Source organism: Schistocerca piceifrons, chromosome 11 (assembly GCF_021461385.2).
Source record: "Schistocerca piceifrons isolate TAMUIC-IGC-003096 chromosome 11, iqSchPice1.1, whole genome shotgun sequence".
Lineage (NCBI taxonomy): Eukaryota > Metazoa > Arthropoda > Insecta > Orthoptera > Acrididae > Schistocerca > Schistocerca piceifrons.
The window spans coordinates 42,036,458-42,059,851 of NC_060148.1; the positions used below are offsets into that span (position 1 = coordinate 42,036,458).

The window sequence follows — 23,394 nt, forward strand, 5'->3', positions numbered from 1 at the left end:
TGACCAAAGTTTTGGCTACAGCATTCTGAACCACTGTTTGTACTACCGACGACCTTAAAGCAGCGTAACAAATGTCATTTTTCTTCTGGTATTGTAATTATGTGCATCATTGTTCCTGTTGAAGTGCAGTGGATTATTTACAACAAACTTCATCGGGGAATAACTATACGTTGAAACGGATAGATTGCTACTCACGCGCCGAGCAGTAGCAGGCACGACGAAAGGAGTGATCCCGTAATTTTTCAACCAAAGCTTTCTTCAGAAAGGAAACAAAGAGCACACACACTCATTCATACAATTATGTACACAAAACTCACACTCAGATGAACGCTGTCTCCGGCTGTTTTAGTCAGAATCTTTCTTGAAGGTTGTAATGGTACTTGAATTACGCAACCATTACGGCACCTCACCTGAACCTCTCGATACCAGCAATATTCTACCGTATTTCTGTTAACTACTTACCATATTTCTGAGACAACATTCAGATTTGATTTCATTAATGTAGTGGTATTTTGATACATCGATATGTTTATATTGCAATGATATTATTCTTATGTGTATTATTTCTTTTGTCACTATGATCTTTGACGTACTTGTAACTCTGATTTCTGGGCGCATAAGCGATAGTTAGTTAGTTGTTAACTTGTTAGAGAGTCAAGTCTTGGACATCATGTTGGAAAGATGCATATTGCAGTTGGCTTATAAAATGTGACGAAGATGTTTTCAAGTATGTTTTGTATTGTGAAGTGATGTTTTGTGTTTACGTGATATTGCAATTAGAAGGAAGTATAACTTAAATTCAGAGTGCTGATTATTTTTTTTTTTGTACATCACTATTGTGCTAACTTTGAAAGGTTTAATCTCCAAGAATGGTTTGAGAAGCGCATCTACATAACTTTTGAATATAGCAGAATAAAACCTAGGCCTTTTTGCATCCGAGCTTGGAATCATAACCACCTAGATTTTCAACGATTGAGCCATGATTTTACGACGAAACCAGTGTGGGAAACACAAAAAGATGAGTGCCTAGTTTTTTGATTATTAAGTGTGTTCTAATGTCACCTGCCACACAATACCTTTGTTGTTGCCCGAAAATGCAGTATTTAGCAGCGTGAGCAACACCACAATCGTTATTAAATGCTGACCTTTGTTGCGGTAGGGTGGGGGAAATGTGAACAAAGAATAATTTAAGGCGTGAGATGTTGCACCAACAATTAGCGCTGTTGCGTGATCGTGTGTTGTACGGGGACGAGACCGTTGGTACAGTGTAACCCGGATGTCGGAACGTTTGCGATTTGCAAAGCAATGAAAAACACAGGAAAAAAGAGAAAGAGTAAAGTGAAATGACAGAAATAAAACCACTACAATAAAAGTCAACAGTACTACCGTATTTCGTGTATACAAAAGAAAATATAGCTCGAACGGCTCCATTTACGAATGAAATGTGATTCCTTTAAATTGTACAGGGTGTCCGAAAAGTCTTTCCCTGATTACATAAATTGATAACTCAGGCTAGAAATAAGATACAAATATGAAACTGGTGTCTAATTGTTTACAGACTACCAAAGTTTTTTTCACATATCAGTAAACTTCCACTTCCATTGTTGCCCAGTGACAATACACGTGATATGACTTTGCGGTCGAAATGCTATCACGTATGGAGGACGATGATGGTTATCTCAGACGTATTGCCTTTTTCGACGAAGCGACCTTTTTTGTCAGTGAAGTAGTGAATTGCCATAATTTGCGCATTTGGGATTCACAACCCACTGGCGAGGTCATGGAGTGCACCAGAGGCAGTCCAAAGGTGAATGTTTGGTGCGCGCTATTGCACGATCGAATTATCGGGCCATTCTTCTTCGCTGAGGCTACCGTCGCATCTGCAGTGTATCTGGACATGTTGCCACTGTGTGCTGTTCCTCAAAAAAGGTTCAAATGGCTCTGAGCACTATGGGACTTAACATCTGTGGTCATCAGTCCCCTAGAACTTAGATCTACTTAAACCTAACTAACCTAAGGACATCACACACATCCACGCCCGAGGCCGGACTCGAACCTGCGGCCGCGCGGTTCCAGACTGTAGCGCCTAGAACCGCTCGGTCACTCCAGCCGGCTATGTAATCAGGGAAAGACTGTTCGGATACCCTGTAGATTACGGTCGGATCGGTAAGTACACCAGTAAACAACGCAAGCTGGCATATTTGATGAAACAACTACGTCCCCACAAAATCAAAGCACCCAACTCTTTGGAAACTGGGCACAGGTACGTCACAGACACGTCACGGGGAAGTCTACATCCACATATGCATCTACATCTATACTCTGCATACACCGTGAGGGTACGCCCCATTGTATCAGTTATTAGGGTTTCTTCCTGTTCCATTCACGTATGGAGCGTGGGGAGAATGATTGTTCAAATGCAACTGTGTGAGCAGTAATTATTCTAAACTTAGCCCCGTGTGATACATCTACATCTACAGCATACTGCGCAAGCCACCTAATGGTATGTGGAGGAGGGTTGTTCGGGTTCCACTACTGATCCCTCTAACCCTGTCCCACTCGCGAAGAGTGCGTGGGAAGAATGATTGTCGGTAAGCCACTGTGTTGGCTCTTATTTCTCGCATTTTCTCCTCGTGCTTGTGCGAGATGTATGTTGCGGGAAGTAATATGTTGTCCGACTCCTCCTGAAAAGTGCTGTCCCGAAATTTCAATAGTAAATCTCTCCGTGATGCACAACACCTCTCTTGTAACGTCTGCCAGTGGAGTTTGTTTAGGGTCTCCGTAGCGCTCTCTCCCCAGCTAAACGATCCCATGAAGAAACGCGCCGCTCTTCGTTCGGTCTTCTCTATCTCCTCCGTCAGTCCTACGTGACAGAGATCCCAGACAGATGAACAGTACTCAAGAATCGAGCGAACGAGCTCCTCACAAGTCACTTCTTCCGTGGATAAGTTACATTTGCTTAAGATTTTTCCTATGAATCTGAGTCTGGTATCTGCTTTTCCCACTTGAGGTCGCGCCGGCCGGAGTGGCCGAGCGGTTCTAGGCGCTGCAGTCCGAAACCGCGCGACCGCTGCGGTCGCAGGTTCGAATCCTGCCTTGGGCATGGCTGTGTGTGATGTCCTTAGGTTAGTTAGGTTTAAGTAGTTCTGAATTCGAGGGGACTGATGACCTCAGAAGTTAAGTCCCATAGCGCTCAGAGCCATTTGAACTCTGGATAGTTACGCCTAGATATTTTACGGCAGACGCTGTCTCCAGCTGTTTGTCATCAATAGTGTAGCTGTGCGGTAGTGGATTCCTTTTCCTATGTATGCACAGTATGTTACATAAAGGGTTGTAGTATATCCCTAGAGTAGACATTTAAAGCCGGTTCTTGAAACTTCGTTAACAGACTTTCTCGGGATAGTTTACCTGTGTCTTCAAGAGTCTGCCAGTTCAGTTGCTTCAGTATCTCTGTGATACTCTCGCACGGATTAAACAAACCTGTGACCATTCGTGCTGCCCCTCTCTGTATGCGTTCAATATCCGTTGTTAGTCCTGTGTGGTATGGGTCCCACACACTTGAGCAATATTCTAGGATGGATCACACGAGTGATTTGTAAACAATCTCCTTTGTAGACTGATTGTACTTCCCCAGTATTCTACTAATCAACCGAATTCTACCACCTGCTTTACCCATGACTGAACCTATGAGATCGTTCCACTTCATATCCATATAAACTGTTAAACCCAGTTATTTGTATGAGTTGGCATATTTCAACTGTGACTGCATCAGCTGCAAAAAGCAGGGTTTTACTACTAATATTGTCTGCAAGGTATTTAATATACAACATGAACAGAAGGGGGTCCCAACACACTTCTATGGGGCACAACTGAATTTACTTCATCTGACGATGACTGCATCGAAGATAACATGCTGTGTCGTCCCTACCAAAAAGTCCTCACTCCATTTATTTTTATTTTATTTACACAACAAGTTCCGTAGGACCAAATTGAGGAGCAAATCTCCAAGGTCATGGAACGTGTCAGTACATGAACTTACAACATAAAAAGTAATAACAGATAAAAATAAATGTTCATGAACCTGAAAGAAAATCAGTCCATAAGTTTAAGCAAACGCTATCAGCAATACAATAAGAATCAGGTTAATTGTTCAAGGAACTTCTCGACAGAATAGAAGGAGTGACTCATGAGGAAACTCTTCAGTTTCGATTTGAAAGCGAGTGGATTACTGCTAAGATTTTTGAATTCGAGTGGCAGCTTATTGAAAATGGATGCATCAGTATACTGCACACCTTTTTGCACAAGAGTTAAGGAAGTGCTATCCAAATGCAAGTTTGATTTCTGCCGAGTATTAACCGAGTGAAAGCTGCTTATTGTTGGAAATAAACTAATATTGGTAACAAGAAACGACAATAAGGAATATACGTATTGAGAGGCCAATGTCAAAATGCCCAGACTCGTGAACAGAGGTCGACAAGAGGTTCGTGAATTCACACCACTTACTGCCCGAACCGCCCGTTTCTGAGCCAAAAATATCCTTCTAGAATGGGAAGAGTTACCCCAAAACAATACATCATACGATATAAGTGAATGAAAATAAGCAAAGTAGACTAATTTACGTGTCGAAGTATCACTCACATTCGATACCGTTCGAATAGTGAAAATGGCAGTATTAAGTCTTTGAACAAGATCCTGAACGTGGGCTTTCCACGACAGCTTACTATCTATCTGAACACCTAGGAATTTGAACTGTTCAGTTTCACTAATCATATGCCCGTTCAGGTTTTGTTGAATTGTGTGTTAGAAACTTTAAAAACTGAATCTTACTGTGACTTAACGTTAGTTTATTTTCTACAAGCCATGAACCGAGGTCATGTACTGCTCTGCTTGAAACCGAGTCAATGTTGCACACAACATCCTTTACTACCAAGCTAGTGTCATCAGCAAACAGAAATATTTTAGAGTTACCCGTAACACTAGAGGGCATTTCACTTGACGCCCCATATGATCGTTCTTTTGGCAATAAGCGCAGGTGTGGTATCATTGCGGTAAACCAAGGAGGTGTGAATGCGGGCTACTAAAACAAAATGTAAATGTCATGTGACTAGGGCCTCCCGTCGGGTACACCGTCCGCCCGGTGCAGGTCTTTTGAGTTGACGCCATTTGGGCGACTTGCCAGTCGATGGGGACGAAATGATGATGATTAGGACAACACAACACCCAGTCCCTGAGCGGAGAAAATCTCCGACCCAACCGGGTATCGAACCTGGGCCCTTAGGATTGCATTATACTGCGCTAACCACTTTTTCTTTTCTTTTTTAATCTCATTTTTGTTGGTTGCATCTGCTCGGGGCGGACGTCGCAAGACGCCCGTTGAAGTTCATTATTGATCCAGTCACTCAGGTATTTTTTTTATTACAGAAGGCAGCGAACCCTCTGACCGAACACGCTGAGCGACCGTGCGTCAGTCAGCTACCGGGGGCGGACTTTTGGGCTACTTAATATGGCGGACGTCGGCTTTAAGTTTGTGACAAACAACTTCCTTCTTTTTTTACCTCCAGGATGTGATAGCATTGCCAATATGTAAAATTCACCGACGTTTCGGCTATTGCGGCGGACTGAGTCGGCAAACACCATGAGGATGGCCATTTGCAACAGTGACTGAAACGTCGCAGAATTTTACACATTGGCAATGCGGTCGCATTCCTGAAGAATTTTATTGACAGTGATAACGGCCACGAAAACCCATGCTTACATAGAACTTATCCGTTGATTCTGTAGAGCTATTGTACTTTTGACTAACTGAAACCCTCAGCTGCCGACAGGTGTTGTTGATATACCTCGATGTGGACAGCTGAAAATAAGGTACATTACATATGTAGAATTGTGGACAGTTGGGAATGTGAGTCTCACGGGAAGCGTGCAAGGGATAAGTCCCTGCAGTCGCGCTATTCACTTGTGTCCTCGGTGGTTCAGATGGATAGAGCGTCTGCCATGAAGCAGGTGATCCCGGGTTCGAGTCTTGGTCGGGGCACACATTTTCGGCTGTCCCCATCGAGGTATATCAACAACACCTGTCGGCAGCTGAGGTTGTCAGTTAGTCATCATTTATTCCAGGGAAAAGCTGCACGGTCATCAACAGTATTCTGTTCTTTCGAGAACAAGTTACTGTCTTCATATATACAGGGTGAGTCACCTAACGTTACCGCTGGATACATTTCGTAAATCACATCAAATACTGACGAACCGATTCCACAGACCGAACGTGAGGAGAGGGGCTAGTGTAATTGTTTAATACAAACCATACAAAAATACATGCAAGTAAGTTTCTTAACACAAACTTACGTTTTTTTAAATGGAACCACGTTAGTTTTGTTAACACATCTGAACATATAAACAAATACGTAATCAGTGCCGTTTGTTGCATTGTAAACTGTTAATTACATCCGGAGATATTGTAACCTAAAGTTGACGCTTGAGTACCACTCATCCGCTGTCCGATCGTGTGTATCGGAGAGCACTGCAACATACACCGCGTTTCTACAGAATGATCTGCCAACGTTGCTCGAAAATGTCCCACTGGAAACGCGTCGACGTATGTGGTATCAGCATGATGGTGCACCTGCACATTCCGCAATTAACACTAGGCTGACCCTTGACAGGATGTTCGACGGTCGTTTCGTAGGACGTGGAGGACGCATAAATTGGCCAGCCCGTTCTCCTGATCTTACACCTCTGGACTTCTTTCTGTGGGGTACGTTAAAGGAGAATGTGTACCGTGATGTGCCTACAACCCAGAGGATATGAAACAACCTATTGTGGCAGCCTGCGGCGACATTACACCAGATGTACTGCGGCGTGTACGACATTCATTACGCCAGAGATTGCAATTGTGTGCAGCAAATGATGGCCACCAAATTGAACATCTATTGGCCTGACATGTCGGGACACACTCTATTCCACTCCGTAATTGAAAACGGAAACCACGTGTGTACATGTACCTCACCCCTCATGGTAATGTACATGCGCGTCAGTGAAAAAGACCAATAAAAAGGTGTTAGCATGTGGACGTAATGTGCTGTTCCAGTCTGTTCTGTACCTAAGGACCATCACCGTTCCCTTTGGATCCCTACGTAATTCGGTGCTCTCCGATACACACGATCGAACAGCGGAGGAGTGGTACTCAAGCGTCAACTTTAGGTTACAATATCTCCGGATGTAATTAACATTTTACAATGCAACAAACGGCACTGATTACGTATTTGTTTATTTTTCAGATGTGCTAACAAAACATTTAAAAAACGTAGGTTTGTGTTAAGAAACATACTTCGGTGCATTTTTGTATGGTTTGTATTAAGCAATAACACTAGCCCCTCTCCTCACGTTCGGTCTGTGGAATCGGTTCGTCAGTATTTGATGTGGTTTACGAAATATATCCAGCGGTAACGTTAGGTGACTCACCCTGTATATGCACTTTTGTCGGCATATTCCATGGCTTCTTCTCTTGTTTTAAAACTATCCCCATGTTTATCTATTTCTGTGGCTTTTGTCTGTAATCGTGGATAAGAGTTCGTCATTTTAAAAAAAATAATGGTTCTGAAACACTTCATGACTTCCACAGTCATTATGCTACAAATGATTTTTCTATTTTCCCCAGTCGGCATAGACTTTTATGTTCCTTCAGCCGTGTATTCATGCTTCTCCTGGTAGTTAAATATAGACCTTCACTACACACACACACACACACACACACACACACACACACACGGAATTTTAAATACCTCGCATGCCAACCGTCGACGGAGTAGTTGACATATTTTCTTTGTTGGTCTGAAAACTGGTCTGATGTTTCTGTAAAATCTACCCGATCTGGTGAGCTACTTTTTAAATAACAGAGAAAGGAACTGTGTTCCTTCATTGTTGTGTTTTATTCTTGCCTTTCGCACTGCTATTATTTGGTCGTGGAACTCTTATTTACTTCTTTCGTTAAACAGCCATTTCTTTTTTTCGAAAGCCTTCCTCAGATAATTTACTTCAGCATGCAGATGTATTGGTGTGGAAATTCTTTGCCTCTGTTGGCAAAGACTTTTGACACCCCTCTCCTGTTGTGGATGCTAGTTGGACTTTGTACTTGATACAAATATGCAGTGGAATATACAGGGTGTTACAAAAAGGTACGGCCAAACTTTCAGGAAACATTCCTCACACACAAACAAAGAAAATATGTTATGTGGACATGTGTCCGGAAACGCTTACTTTCCATGTTAGAGCTCATTTCATTACTTCTCTTCAAATCACGTTAATCGTGGAATGGAAACACACAGCAACAGAACGTACCAGCGTGACTTCAAACACTTTGTTACAGGAAATGTTCAAAATGTCCTCCGTTAGCGAGGATACGTGCATCCACCCTCCGTCGCACGGAATCCCTGATGCGCTGATGCAGCCCTGGAGAATGGCGTATTGTATCACAGCCGTCCACAATACGAGCACGAAGAGTCTCTACATTTGGTACCGGGGTTGCGTAGACGAGAGCTTTCAAATGCCCCCATAAATGAAAGTCGAGAGGGTTGAGGTCAGGGGAGCGTGGAGGCCACGGAATTGGTCCGCCTCTACCAATCCGTCGGTCACCGAATCTGTTGCTGAGAAGCGTACGAACACTTCGACTGAAATGTGCAGGAGCTCCATCGTGCACGAACCACATGTTGCTTCGTACTTGTAAAGGCACATGTTCTAGCAGCACAGGTAGAGTATCCCGTATGAAATCGTGATAACGTGCTCCATTGAGCGTAGGTGGACGCAACTAAAATGAGGTCTAACATGGAAATTAAGCCTTTCCGGTCACATGTGCACATAACATCTTTTGTTTATTTGTGTGTGAGGAATGTTGGCCGTACCTTTTTGTAACACCATGTATACGAGTCACCCTGTCTGGACCCATATACGCAGTTTCCAGCTTTAATGTGTTAAACCTTTAATGTGAGACTCTACCTCTTAACAAGTGCATTATGACATTATGACAGCATTTTAAGTCTTTAAGTTTGGTAAATAATTAGATTAAATATTGGAAATCAATATTTTGTTGCTCTGGAACCTGTTAGACGTGCAAATTGCAACCGGAGCTGTGTGGAGTGTTAGCTGTTTAGTGATACAAATACTAGCGGAAAAAGGATTTAGAACGTTCTGTGGTAAAAGAGCCCCAATAAGTTCGCATGCCAAAATTTTTGCTGAAGGAGGCGGATTGAGATTTACGAAGCTGGTTCCCGACATTTTTGTCAGAGTCTTTTAAAGAGGAACATGTTCGCCATTTTCGTGCTCCGACAGGAGCATTTCTTCACTGGTTCACTTCATTTCCGTGCTACAGCAGGATGTGCTGCTCATATGTATACAACGAATTCTACAGATCAGTAAAGTATTAGAAGTTTGTTCTTCTTTCGTTTCACCCTATTTGGGATACGCTAGATCAATCATTTGTATGAGTGACTTTCAAAAATCTTATGTTCTAGCCCTCCATCAGTCTGTCTCCTATCAAAATATCCAGAAAGGATATTACATTATCATTTCTCATTTCCAAGCTAAACTGGAATTTTAGGTTTTAACTTAAACTTGTCGATATATTGGTAGTAACTCTGCTGACTCGAGGAATAATTTCTATCTTTGTCAGTTGGTTGGTTGGTTGGTTGTTTGGGGGAAGAGACCAAACTGCGAGGTCATCGGTCTCATCGGACTAGGGAAGGATGGGGAAGGAAGTCGGCCGTGCCCTTTCAAAGGAACCATCCCGGCATTTGCCGGGAGAGATTTAGGGAAATCACGGAAAACCTAAATCAGGATGGCCGGACGCGGGATTGAACCGTTGTCCTCCCGAATGCGAGTCCAGTGTGCTAACCACTGCGCCACCTCGCTCGGTATATCTTTGTCAGTAAAGTTACATCTCCGATAAGGTTTTATCTGTGTCAGTGGGTGTGCAATAGGCATTCTGGGTAAAATATGGCCTCGAAGTCACCTCCACCTCTGCCATCCGCACTCCTTGTCTCTCATTTAAGCGACGCCACTTTCTTGGAAATGTGCCAATCAGAGAGATTCTAAGACAATGCACCCATATTTTGCTCTCCCAGTCATGGCCCTGAGTTATACTGCCACAAAAAATGAAGCAGCAAGTCAGCATGTACCCTAGATCCGCCATATTGTACTCATAATTTGGTCTCTGTACCATAATTGGCCCCAAGTGTATCTTATCCTGAAATTTACATCAGTAGTGCCACGTGTCTTTCGTACTCTTATTGAATAAATCTTTATATATTTTGACAAGTAATAGAGACAATTCTTGGTTTCTTAAAAGTGTTGTTTTACTTTTGGTGCACTTTTGGTCACGTTTTGCAGCCGGTGGGGGACAGAGATCGATCGATAAGAACAAGATGCCAGGTCTAACTTATGTACCGATTTGTTGTTTCATTTTTTATGGTGGTAAAATAACAGATTCTTATTGAAAGAGTGAAATATGTGCGTGTTCCCTTAGAAACTCTATGATTGGCCTTCTTCTTTTTTCCCTTACCTTTACCCTATATCTAGACACCATCAGCATGTTAACCTGGATTTGGCAATGTTAGTAGTATGGGGTGGTCAGATACCATTCCTGTCACCATCCCCTCATTTTCCCTCTACCCCTACCGTCCATTCCCCTAGGATGGAAATTATGAACCCAGGCTGTTTGGGTCTAGTGTTGTCCATGTGAAAGTGATAGAGCATATTTCAAAATGTTTCCAACCCATGCAACTGAGATGGGACTTGGGTACCAGTCCAGTAGTCACCTACTGTGATGCGGGAAACAGCCTAGAAACCGGACTGCCCCTCGTCATCAGTCCACCTGTCAGAGTCAAAAAAATGGTTCAAATGGCTCTGAGCACTATGGGACTTAACATCTGAGGTCATCAGTCCCCTAGAACTTAGAACTACTTAAACCTAACTAACCTAAGGACATCACACACATCCTGCCCGAGGCAGGACTCGAACCTGCGACCGTAGCGGTCGCGCGGTTCCAGACTGAAGCGCCTAGAACCGCTCGGCCAGCATCGGCCGGCTGGCAGTATGAAGTGAATCCCAGAAGAGGTGTGCTGTACCTCGATCAGCTAATTCTCTGATTAACCTATTTCTGAGAATGTGGTGTGGCATACAAGGGGATGGGAGGGGGTAGAGCAAAGGAGCAAGGTGGGGAGTTCAAGGTCATATTTTATCCAGGAGCCTGATGATGGTCGAAGTAGGATATAAAATATAGACTGGCAATGGCAAGGAAAGCGTTCCTGATGAAGAGGAATTTGTTAACATCGGGTATAGATTTAAGTGTCAGGAAGTCGTTTCTGAAAGTATTTGTGTGGAGTGTAGCCATGTATGGAAGTGAAACGTGGACGATAAATAGTTTGGACAAGAAGAGAATAGAAGCTTTCGAAATGTGGTGCTACAGAAGAATGCTGAAGATTAGATGGGTAGATCACGTAACTATTGAGGAGGTATTAAATAGAATAGGGGAGAAGAGGAGTTTGTGGCACTTGATTAGAAGAAGGGACCGGTTGGTAGGGCATGTTCTGAGGCATCAAGGGATCACAAATTTAGCATTGGATGGCAGCGTGGTGGGTAAAATACGTAGAGGGAGACCAAGAGATGAATACACTAAGCAGATTCAGAAGGATGTATGTTGCAGTAGGTACTTGCACAGGATAGAGTAGCATGGAGAGCCGCATCAAACCAGTCTCAGAACTGAAGACCACAACAACAACAACAGGGGATAGCAAAATAATGTGAACACCTGTACTTACCTGGGAATGGTTTATTAATAAGGGGTTGGGCCCCCATTTGCCCATAATACAGCTGCGATTCTTCTTCAAATACTGGCACGTAATGATTGTATTGTCTCCTGTGGAATGTTATGCCACTCTTCGATCAGAACTCCTGTAGTGACGAGGGAGGCGGAAATCTGCTCCGGAGTCTGTGCTCCAATACTGCCAACAAGGGTTCGATAATGTTTAAGTCTGGGGGCTGTGCTGGCCAGGGAAGACGCTGCACTTCAGCTGCATGCTCCTCATACTAAGACTGTACTGTCCTGGCTGTGTGAATGGGTCCATTGTCGCCTTGAAATATGGCACCATCGTTGGGGAACAACATTTGAATCATGGGGTGCACCTGATCACCTAAAATATTCATATAATCGTTGGCTCTAACTAGGCCTTTGACAGTCATGATGGGACCAGCAGAATACCATGATATGGCTGCCCACACCATCACACTTCCACCTCCATGCTTAACTGTCAGAACCAAGCAGCCAGGATTGTAGGTTTCTTTTGGCGTTCTCCAGACATAAACCCGGCCCGATATTGGAAATGACGAAAACGCTGACTCATTGGGCCGTCTGATGTGTTTCCAATGATCAGCCGCACAGGATTTGTGCTCTAGACACCATTTATTACGCTTCTTTGCGTTGGTTTTCGCCACTAATGGTTTCGGACAGCTCGTCCACGAATATTCGCTTTATGGGGTTCTCGGCGGACAGTGTCGATAGATATTGGGCCTCGAAGATGGCTATTGAGCTCTGCAGTCACTTTTACCGGCATAGTTTTGTTTTATTTTCACACAATTCATGTTAGCGTACGACGATCTCTGTCATATAGTCCACTATTACTTTTACACGATGATGTTTTGTCCAGGCTGTCATGACTATTGAAACAGGTGCTCTCGAAACATTCAATAAGTTGGCTGTCTTGGTTACTGATCCTCCAGCTGATCGGGCTCCCACAATCTGCCCTCTTTGGAACTCTTGTTAGGTCTTTCACTGCACGTCGACCTCGGCCTCTGAATGCAAATACGAAGCGTGCACTACTCGTGAACAAGCTGCACTGGTTCCTAGTCCATGCTGAACACGCAACACGCACAGTCCAGTGCGACACGTGTCTTACCTGCGTTGTTGACCGGCAAACAAAAGCATCCCATTACTACCGCTGTTCATATTATTTTGCCTATCTCCTGTACTTCTGCTGATCCCTGTACTTCTGCTGATCACACATAAACTCCTACCATGCCTCTTTTCACAGCATTTATTTCCCTTTCCTATTATTCTTTACAGAGGAATGGAAAAACTAGTAGAAGCCAACCTCGGGGAAGATCAGTTTGGATTCCGTAGAAACACTGGAACACGTGAGGCAATACTGACCTTACGACTTATCTTAGAAGAAAGATTAAGGAAAGGCAAACCTACGTTTTTAGCATTTGTAGACTTAGAGAAAGCTTTTGACAATGTTGACTGGAATACTCTCTTTCAAATTCTAAATGTGGCAGGGGTAAAATACAGGGAGCGAAAGGCTATTTACAACTTGTACAGAAACCAGATGGCAGTTATAAGAGTTGAGGGACATGAAAGGGAAGCAGTGGTTGGGAAGGGAGTAAGACACGGTTGTAGCCTCTCCCCGATGTTATTCAATCTCTATATTGAGCAAGCAGTAAAGGAAACAAAAGAAAAATTCGGAGTAGGTATTAAAATCCATGGAGAAGAAATAAAAAGTTTGAGGTTCGCCGATGACATTGTAATTCTGTCAGAGACAGCAAAGGACTTGGAAGAGCAGTTGAACGGAATGGATGGTGTCTTGAAGGGAGGATATAAGATGAACATCAACTAAAGCAAAACGAGGATAATGGAATGTAGTCGAATTAAGTCAGGTGATGCTGAGGGTATTAGATTAGGAAATGAGACACTTAAAGTAGTAAAGGAGTTTTGCTATTTGGGGAGCAAAATAACTGATGATGGACGAAGTAGAGAGGATATAAAATGTAGACTGGCAATGGCAAGGAAAGCGTTTCTGAAGAAGAGAAATTTGTTAACATCGAGTATAGATTTAAGTGTCAGGAAGTTATTTCTGAAAGTATTTGTATGGAGTGTAGCCATGTATGGAAGTGAAACATGGACGGTAAATAGTTTGGACAAGAAGAGAATAGAAGCTTTTGAAATGGGGTGCTACAGAAGAATGCTGAAGATTAGATGGGTAGATCACATAACTAATGATGAAGTATTGAACAGGATTGGGGAGAAGAGAAGTTTGTGGCACAACTTGACCAGAAGAAGGGATCGGTTGGTAGGACATGTTCTGAGGCATCAAGGGATCACCAATTTAGTATTGGAGGGCAGCGTGGAGGGTAAAAATCATAGGGGGAAACCAAGAGATGAATACACTAAGCAGATTCAGAAGGATGTAGGTTGCAGTAGGTACTGGGAGATGAAGAAGCTTGCACAGGATAGAGTAGCATGGAGAGCTGCATCAAACCAGTCTCAGGACTGAAGACCAGAACAACAACATTTCCCTTTCTAATGCTACATCCACCAGTCGGCAAAACTCGGCCGAACCAGGAGCAATCTCCAAATGCGTCGTGTACAGTTCTGGATGAAACGTCACAAAATGGAAAAGCTTCACCGAACACTACCATAAAATCTGCAAGATTCAGCAGTGACTGAAACAACTGGTCTTGAAAGCCATCATAGTGTTTCTGTTCCGTGGATATACGTGAATATTTCCATTTTCTGCATGACGTACGCCATTTTAACTTTTTGCGTTTCTTGTGTGTGCAGTGGTGCCGGCTGTGGAAGTTCGTCGTCTTCTCGACGGTGGCGACCATGATGACCATGGGAGGAGGAGGAGATGCCATGGAGCTGGGATTCTTGCGCCGCTATAACAGATCGCAGGTAGGTACCCGCCTGCGCTGTGCTTATATTGGTCATGAAAGCTACAGTTGGTTTGATACAATTTTGCGTTCCTATGACTTGCCAGGTATACTCTTGATTTCAATGCTGGATACCGCAACATCAACCATCAGTCTTATGTACTCTAACATTATTTCTCTGTACCATCTCTTGAAATACATTCTTCAGCAACGACTCATGTCGTAATAATCGCCCAGTCGTGATGTCTCTTCATTGTGTTGCATATTGGTCCCTTTTTCTCGTTGTTTCATTGCAGAACGTCTTTCCTTCCTTAAACAATTTGTACAAGCCTGTTCATCTACGTCTACATCTGCATCTACATGGATACTCTGCAAATCACATTTAAGTGCCGGGCAGAGGATTCATCGAATCGCCTTCACAATTCTCTATTATTTCAATCTCGTACAGCGCGCTGAAAGAATGAACACCTATATTTTTCCGTACGAGCTCTGATTTCCCTTATTTTATATTGGTCATCGTTCCTCCCTATCTAGGTCGGTGTCAACAAAATTCTTTCGCGTTCGGAGGAGAAAGCTGGAGATTGGAATTTCGTGAGAAGATTGTGTCGCAACAAAAAACGCCTTTCTTTTAATGATGCCCATCGCAAATCCGGTATCATTTCTGTGACACTCTCTCGCATATTTCGTGATAATACAAAACGTGCTGCCTTTCTTTGAACTTTTTCGATGTACTCCGTCCGTCCTATCTGGTAAGGATCCAACACCGCGCAGCAGTATTCAAAAAGAGGGCGGACAAGCGTAGTGTAGGCAGTCTCCTTAGTAGGTCTGTTACATTTTCTAAATGTCCTGCCAAGAAAACGCAGTCTTTGGTTAGCCTTCCCCACTACATTTTCTATGTGTTCCTTCCAATTTAAATTGTTCGTAATTGTAATTGCTAGGTATCTAGTTGAATTTACGGCTTTTAGATTAGACTGATTTATCGTGTAACCGCAGTTTAACGAGTTCCTTTTAGCACTCATGTGGATGACCTCACTTTTCGTTATTTAAGATTTTCGCACCATTCCGATATTTCTTCTAAATAGTTTTGCATTTTGTTGTGATCTTCTGATGACTTTATTAGTCGATAAACGACAGCGTCGTCTGCGAACAACCGAAGACGGCTGCTCAGATTGTCTCCCAAATCATTTATATAGATAAGGATCAGAAAGGGCCTATCACGCTACCTTGGGGAACTCCAGAAATCACTTCTGTTTTACTCGAAGACTTTCCGTCAATTACTGTGACCTCTCTGACAGGAAATGACACATCCAGTCACATAACTGAGACGATATTCCATAAGCACGCAATTTCACTACGAGCTGCTTGTGTGGTACAGTGTCAAAAGCCTTCCGGAAATCCATAAATACGGAATCGATCCGAAATCCCTTGTCAATAGCACTCAACACTTCATGTGAATAAAGAGCTTGTTGTGTTTCACAGGAACGGTGTCTTCTAAATCCATGTTGACTGTATGTCAATAGACCGATTTCTTCTAGGTAATTCATTATGTTCGAACACAATATATGTTCTAAAATCCTGCTGCATATCGACGTTAACGGTATGTGTCTGTAATTTAGTGGATTACTCCTATTACCTTCCTTGAATACTGGTGTGACCTGTGCAGCTTTCCAGTCTTTGGATACGGATTCTGTAGCCGAGCGGTTCTAGGCCCTTCAGTCTGGAACCACGCTGCTGCTACGGTCGCAGGTTCGAATCCTGCCTCGGGCATGGATGTGTGTGATGTCCTTAGGTTAGTTAGGTTTAAGTAGTTCTAAGTTCTAGGAGACTGATGACCTCAGATGTTAAGCAGTTTGAACCATTTTTTTGATACGGATCTTGCGTCGAGCGAACAGTTGTATAAGATTGTTAAGTATGGAGCTAATGCATCAGCGTACTCCGAAAGGAACCTAATTGGTATACGGTCTGGAGCAGAAGACTTGCTTTTATCAAGTGATTTTTAAGTTGCTTCACTACTCCGAGGATATTTACTTCTACGTTACACATGTTGGCAGCTGTTGTCGATTCGAATTCTGGAATATTTACTTCGTCTTCCTTTGTGAAGGCATTTCGGAAGGCTGTGTTTAGTAACTCTGCTTTAGGAGCACTGTCTTCGATAGTATCTCCATTGCTATCGTGCACAGAAGGCATCGATTGTTTCTTGCCGCTAACATGCTTCACATACGACCAGAATCTCTTTGGATTTTATGCCAGGTTTCGAGACAAAGTTTCGTTGTGGAAACTGTTATAGGCGTCTCGCATTGAAGCCCGCGCGCCGGCCGAAGTGGCCGTGCGGTTAAAGGCGCTGCAGTCTGGAACCGCAAGCCCGCTACGGTCGCAGGTTCGAATCCTGCCTCGGGCATGGATGTTTGTGATGTCCTTAGGTTAGTTAGGTTTAACTAGTTCTAAGTTCTAGGGGACTAATGACCTCAGCAGTTGAGTCCCATAGTGCTCAGAGCCATTTGAACCATTTTTTTTGAAGCCCGCGCTAAATTTCGAGCTTCTGTAAAAGATCGCCAATCTTGGGGATTTTGCGTCTGTTTAAATTTGGCATGTTTGTTTCGTTGTGTCTGCAACAGTGTTCTAACCCGTTTTGTGAACCAAGGAGGATCAGCCCTTTGCACGGCTCTATGTAAAACGTAGTACAGTGAGGGGACAAAAGTCGTGGGACAGCGATATGCACATGTACAGATGACGGTAGTATCGCGAACATAATGTATAAAAGGGCAGTGCATTGACAGAGTTGTCACTTGAGCTCAGGTGATTCATGTGAAAAGGCTTCCGAAATGATGGCTGCACGTTGGTAATTAACAGACTTTGATCACGGAATGGTAGTTGAAGCTAGAAGAGTGGGACATTCCATACTGGAGGTCGTTAGGGGATTCAATATTCCGAGATTCACAGTGTCAAGAGTGTGCTGGGAATACTGCACTACTGGCCATTACAATTGCTACACCAAGAAGAAATGCAGATGATAAACGGGTATTCATTGGACAAATTTATTATACTACAACTGACATGTGATTACATTTTCACGCAATTTGGATGCATAGATACTGAGAAATCAGTACCCAGAACAACCACCTCTGGCCGTAATAACGGCCTCAATACGCCTGGGCATTGAGTCAAACAGAGCTTGGACAGCGTGTACAGGTACAGCTGCCCGTGCAGCTTCAACACGGTACCACAGTTCATCAAGAGTAGTGACTGGCGTATTGTGACGAGCCAGTTGCTCGGCCAACATTGACCAGATGATTTCAATTGAAGAGAGATCTGGAGAATGTGCTGACCAGGGCAGCAGTCGAACGTTCTCTGTATCCAGAAAGGCCCGCACAGGATCTGCAACATGCGGTTGTGCATTATCCTACTGAAATGTAGGGTTTCGCAGGGATCGAATGAATGGTAGAGCCACGGGTCGTAACACATCTGAAATGTAACGTCCACTGTTCAAAGTGCCGTCAATGCGAGCAAGAGGTGACCGAGACGTGTAACCAATAGCACCCTGTACCATCACGACGGATGATACGCCAGTATGGCGATGACGAATACACGCTTCCAATGTGCGTTCACCGCGATGTCGCCAAACACGGATGCGACCATCATGAAGCTGTAAACAGAACCTGGATTCATCCGAAAAAATGACGTTTTGCCATTCGGGCACCCAGGTTCGTCGTCGAGTACAGCATCGCAGGCGCTCCTGTCTGTGATGCAGCGTCAAGGGTAACCACAGCCATTGTCTCCGAGTTGATAGTCCATGCTGCTGCAAACGTCGTCGAACCGTTCGTGCAGATGATTGTTGTCTTGCAAACGTCCCCATCTGTTGATTCGGGGATTGAGACGTGGATGCACGATCCGTTACAGCCATGCGGATAAGATGCCTGTCATCTCGACTGCTAGTGATACGAGGCCGTTGGGATCCAGCACGGCGTTCCGTATTACCTTGCCGAACCCACCGATTCCATATTCTGCTAACAGTCATTGGATCTCGACCAACGCGAGCAGCAATGTCGCGATACGATAAACCACAATCGCGATAGGCTACAATCCGACCTTTATCAAAGTCGGAAACGTGATGGTACGCATTTCTCCTCCTTACACGAGGCATCACAAAAACGTTTCACCAGGCAACGCCGGTCAACTGCTGTTTGTGTATGAGAAATCTGTTGGAAACTTTCCTCATGTCAGCACGTTGTAGGTGTCGCCACCGGCGCCAGCCTTGTGTGAATGCTCTGAAAAGCTAATCATTTGCATATCACAGCATCTTCTTCCTGTCGGTTAAATTTCGCGTCTGTAGCACGTCATCTTCGTGGTGTAGCAATTTTAATGGCCAGTAGTGTAGCATGGGGTGAGCTATATGTAGAAAGGGTGCTAATGTCAAATTCCGTTTATTCCGTAGTAAATTTCGTGTCTGTATTTGAAAGTTGCTTTCTAAAAAGATTACTGTAGTATTTTAGGGAAAGTCATTAAAATATCCAAAAATATGTTTGTTTAGAAATAAATAAATAATGCCCATTTTGGACATTGTCGAACAGGACAGCCAGTCAGTATACAAAACTTCACAACAATTAAAGTAAGTGACACTACTGTGGTTGATAATTCACAAATTACGAGCACTTTTAATGGTGACTTTCTAGACATAGCAGCAGATACAGGAAAGATTAAATGGTTCAGTTGAAGAAGCGAGAGAATATATTAAAAAATGTAATTCCACAAAACAAAGGAGCTAGAAGTAGCACCAACATCCTTCACTAAAAGTAATACAATTACCAATTTTCTAAAAAGGAAAAGGTTGTGGGAGACTGATGAAATTTCAAACAGAATTCCGAAAAGTTGTTCAAACTTAATAAGTGATGCCCTTCCAGAAGAGCTGATCGAGTGAGAATGCTATTTATACGTTCACTCGTCAAAGAGTACAAGCCTTAAATAATAGTATATCGCCAGTTAGTATTTTTGTGATCTTCCCAAAGTGTTTGATTAACTTTCATGGAGAAACTCAACTTTTATGGAACTGATGGTTTGAGTCATATTTAACAAGCAGAATTCAAAAAGTTTTGCTGAATAAGTCACACAGTGTCGGAAACGTAGGAAACGTTAGTGACTGCGGAGATAAATCACCAAAGGAGTCTCACAGGGTTCAATTTTTGGACCATACCTATTCCGTTTTTATCTAATGACTTCCCACTTAACATTCAACAAGCAAAGTTGGTACTTTCTGCAGACGATACTACTACCATAATAAATCCCCTTAGAGGGAAAACAAAAGAAGAGATGGTAAATAATGTTCTCCAAAGAATTATTAAGTTGTTCTCTGAAAATGGACTCCCTTAAATTAGAAAACAGACACACAGTTCTGTACAATAAGCAGGATCATACCAACCATTGATGTAGCACACGAGCAGGAGTCAGTAAATAGGGTAGAATGCTCCAAATTTTTGGGTGTACAAATTGATGAAAACTTGAATTGGAGAAGCATATTACTGAGCTTCTCAAACAACTAAGATCAGTTAGTGCTGCTCTTCGTACAGTTGTTAATACTGGAAACAAAAGAATCAACCTCCTGACATATTTTGCACATTTGTACTCAATAATGTCTTGGGGAATAATTTTTTGGGGTAACTCGTCACTTGACAAGAAAGTATTGATTGCACAAAAGCGAGCAGTAAGAATATTATGTAGTGTTCACCGATGGACGTCATGTAGGCACCTAGGCATTTTAAATGCACCCACACATGCGTTCACCAATTCGTGATGGCCAAATTTTCAAAGTGGGCTGTTGTCACAACTTGTCAGGTACTATTCCTGTCAGCAACTGTACACAAATATAGACGTTTGCCTCGTTTCAAACAGTGGCGATGTTGCGCATATTGCAAGATTAAGTAAATAGATCAATAAATTAATGAAAATATTCGAATTCGTTTGTGGTGAGGGAATGAGGCACCACTCTCAGAACTTGATCAGTGTCCAGTTTCGCCTGACCGCATGTGATGTGACACAGTGTACTGTTGGTGCCAGTTTAACTTGTCTGCAAACATCGCTGACCGTTTGTGATGTGACACAGTGCGGTGTTGGTGTCCCCAGGCTAGGCTGTCCTGTTGGAAGATGACATGGTGCGGTGTTGGTGTCGCCATACTGGGCTGACCTCGTGCAACATGACATTGCATTGTTCTGGTGTCCCCAGACTGGGATGACGCCTTGTTACATGATTTGCCATGGTTTTAGTGTCACCAGACTGGGCTGACCTCTTGTAACATGACATTGCATGGTTCTGGTGTCCCCAGACTGGGCTGATCTCTTGTAACATGACATCGCATGGTTCTGGTGTCCCCAGACTGGGATGACGTCTTGTAACATGATGTGGCACGGTTTTGGTGTTCGCACACTGGGCTGACCTCGTGTAACATGACATTGCATGGTTCTGGTGTCCCCAGACTGGGATGACGTCTTGTAACTTGATTTGGCATGGTTTTAGTGTTCCCAGACTGGCCCGACCTCTTGTAACATGACATTGCATGGTTCTGGTGTCCCCAGACTGGGATGACGTCTTGTAACATGATGTGGCACGGTTTTGGTGTTAGCAGACTGGGCTGACCTCTTGTAACATGACATTGGATGGTTCTGGTGTCCCCAGACTGGGATGACGTCTTGTAACATGATGTGGCACGGTTTTGGTGTTCGCACACTGGGCTGACCTCGTGTAACACGACATTGCATGGTTCTGGTGTCCCGAGACTGGGATGACGTCTTGTAACATGATTTGGCATGGTTTTGGTGTTCGCAGACTGGGCTGACCTCTTGTAACATGACATTGCATGGTTGTGGTGTCCCCACACTGGGATGATGTCTTTAACATGATTTGGCATGGTTTTGGTGATCGCAGACTGGGCTGACCTCTTGTAACATGACATTCTATGGTTCTGATGTCCCCAGACTGGGATGACGTAACATGATTTAGCATGGTTTTGGTGTCCCCAGACTGGGCTGATCTCTTGTAACATGACATTGCATGGTTTTGGTGTTCGCCGGATGGGCTGACCTCGGGTAACATGACATTGCATGGTTCTGGTGTCCCCAGACTGGGATGACGTCTTGTAACATGATTTGGCATGGTTTTGGTGTTCGCAGACTGGGCTGACCTCTTGTAACATGACATTGCATGGTTGTGGTGTCCCCACACTGGGATGACGTCTTTAACATGATTTGGCATGGTTTTGGTGATCGCAGACTGGGCTGACCTCTTGTAACATGACACTCTATGGTTCTGATGTCCCCAGACTGGGATGACGTAACATGATTTAGCATGGTTTTGGTGTCTCCAGACTGGGCTGATCTCTTGTAACATGACATTGCATGGTTTTGGTGTTCGCCGGATGGGCTGACCTCGTGTAACATGACATTGCATGGTTCTGGTGTCCCCAGACTGGGATGACGTCTTGTAACATGATTTGGCATGGTTTTGGTGTTCGCACACTGGGCTGACCTCTTGTAACATGACATTGCATGGTTGTGGTGTCCCCACACTGGGATGACGTCTTTAACATGATTTGGCATGGTTTTGGTGATCGCAGACTGTGCTGGCCTCTTGTAACATGACACTCTATGGTTCTGATGTCCCCAGACTGGGATGACGTAACATGATTTAGCATGGTTTTGGTGTCCCCAGACTGGGTTGATCTCTTGTAACATGACATTGCTTGGTTCTGGTGTCCCCACACTGGGATGACGTCTTGTAACATGATTTGGCATGATTTAGGTGTTAGCAGACTGGGCTGACCTCTTGTAACATGACATTGCATGGTTGTGATGTTCCCAACTGGGATGATGTCTTGTAACATGATTTGGCATGGTTTTGGTGTTCAAAGACTGGGATTACCTCTTGTAACATGACATTGCATGGTTGTGGTGTCCCCACACTGGGATGATGTCTTTAACATGATTTGGCATGGTTTTGGTGATCACAGAGGGGGCTGACCTCTTGTAACATGACACTCTATGGTTCTGGTGTCCCCAGACTGGGATGACGTAACATGATTTAGCATGGTTTTGGTGTCCCCAGACTGGGCTGATCTCTTGTAACATGACATTGCATGGTTTTGGTGTTCGCCCACTGGGCTGACCTCGTGTAACATGACATTGCATGGTTCTGGTGTCCCCAGACTGGGATGACATCTTGTAACATGATGTGGCACGGTTTTGGTGTCCCCAGACTGGGTTGACCCCTTTTTTATGGTGACATGATATGGTGTCGGTATCCCCAGACAGGGCTGACCTCTTGTAGTGAGACATGTTGTGTAGTATTCGTTTCCTCAGACTGGACTGACCTGTCGTGACCTGACGCGGTGCCCAGTGTCGGTGTCCCCAGACCGGGCTGACCTTTAGCGTGCTCTGTCTCTGCGCAGTTGCAGCTGCAGCCGGCCCGGAGCCTCAGGAACGAGGAGCCCGGCGGTCCGCCGGCGGTGCTCCCGTGGGACGAGCTGTTCCTCCCCGACGACTCGGCTCTGGAGGGCGACCTGGTCGAGCCCTACGGCGGTGGGCTGCCCGTCGCAGGAACCTCCCGCCAGGACCGCGACTCGGGCGTCGTGAGTACCCTCCGCCACTTACTCTCATTGTCTGCCAGACGTGCTGCTCCTGTCACGCGAGCCACACAGGGTAGCCGAGTGGTCT

At 44.1% G+C, this 23,394-nt stretch overlaps 1 protein-coding gene across 1 annotated transcript in view; it reads left to right on the forward strand.

Moving 5' to 3' along the window:
- The window catches only part of LOC124719648, a 46,619-nt gene that overhangs the window by 1,183 nt on the left and 22,042 nt on the right, over positions 1-23,394 (forward strand). The window contains exons 2-3 of the mRNA XM_047244861.1: positions 14,606-14,719; positions 23,130-23,309. Of these exons, the coding sequence (XP_047100817.1) occupies positions 14,606-14,719; positions 23,130-23,309 (294 nt within the window). The remainder of the gene's footprint in view (positions 1-14,605; positions 14,720-23,129; positions 23,310-23,394) is intronic.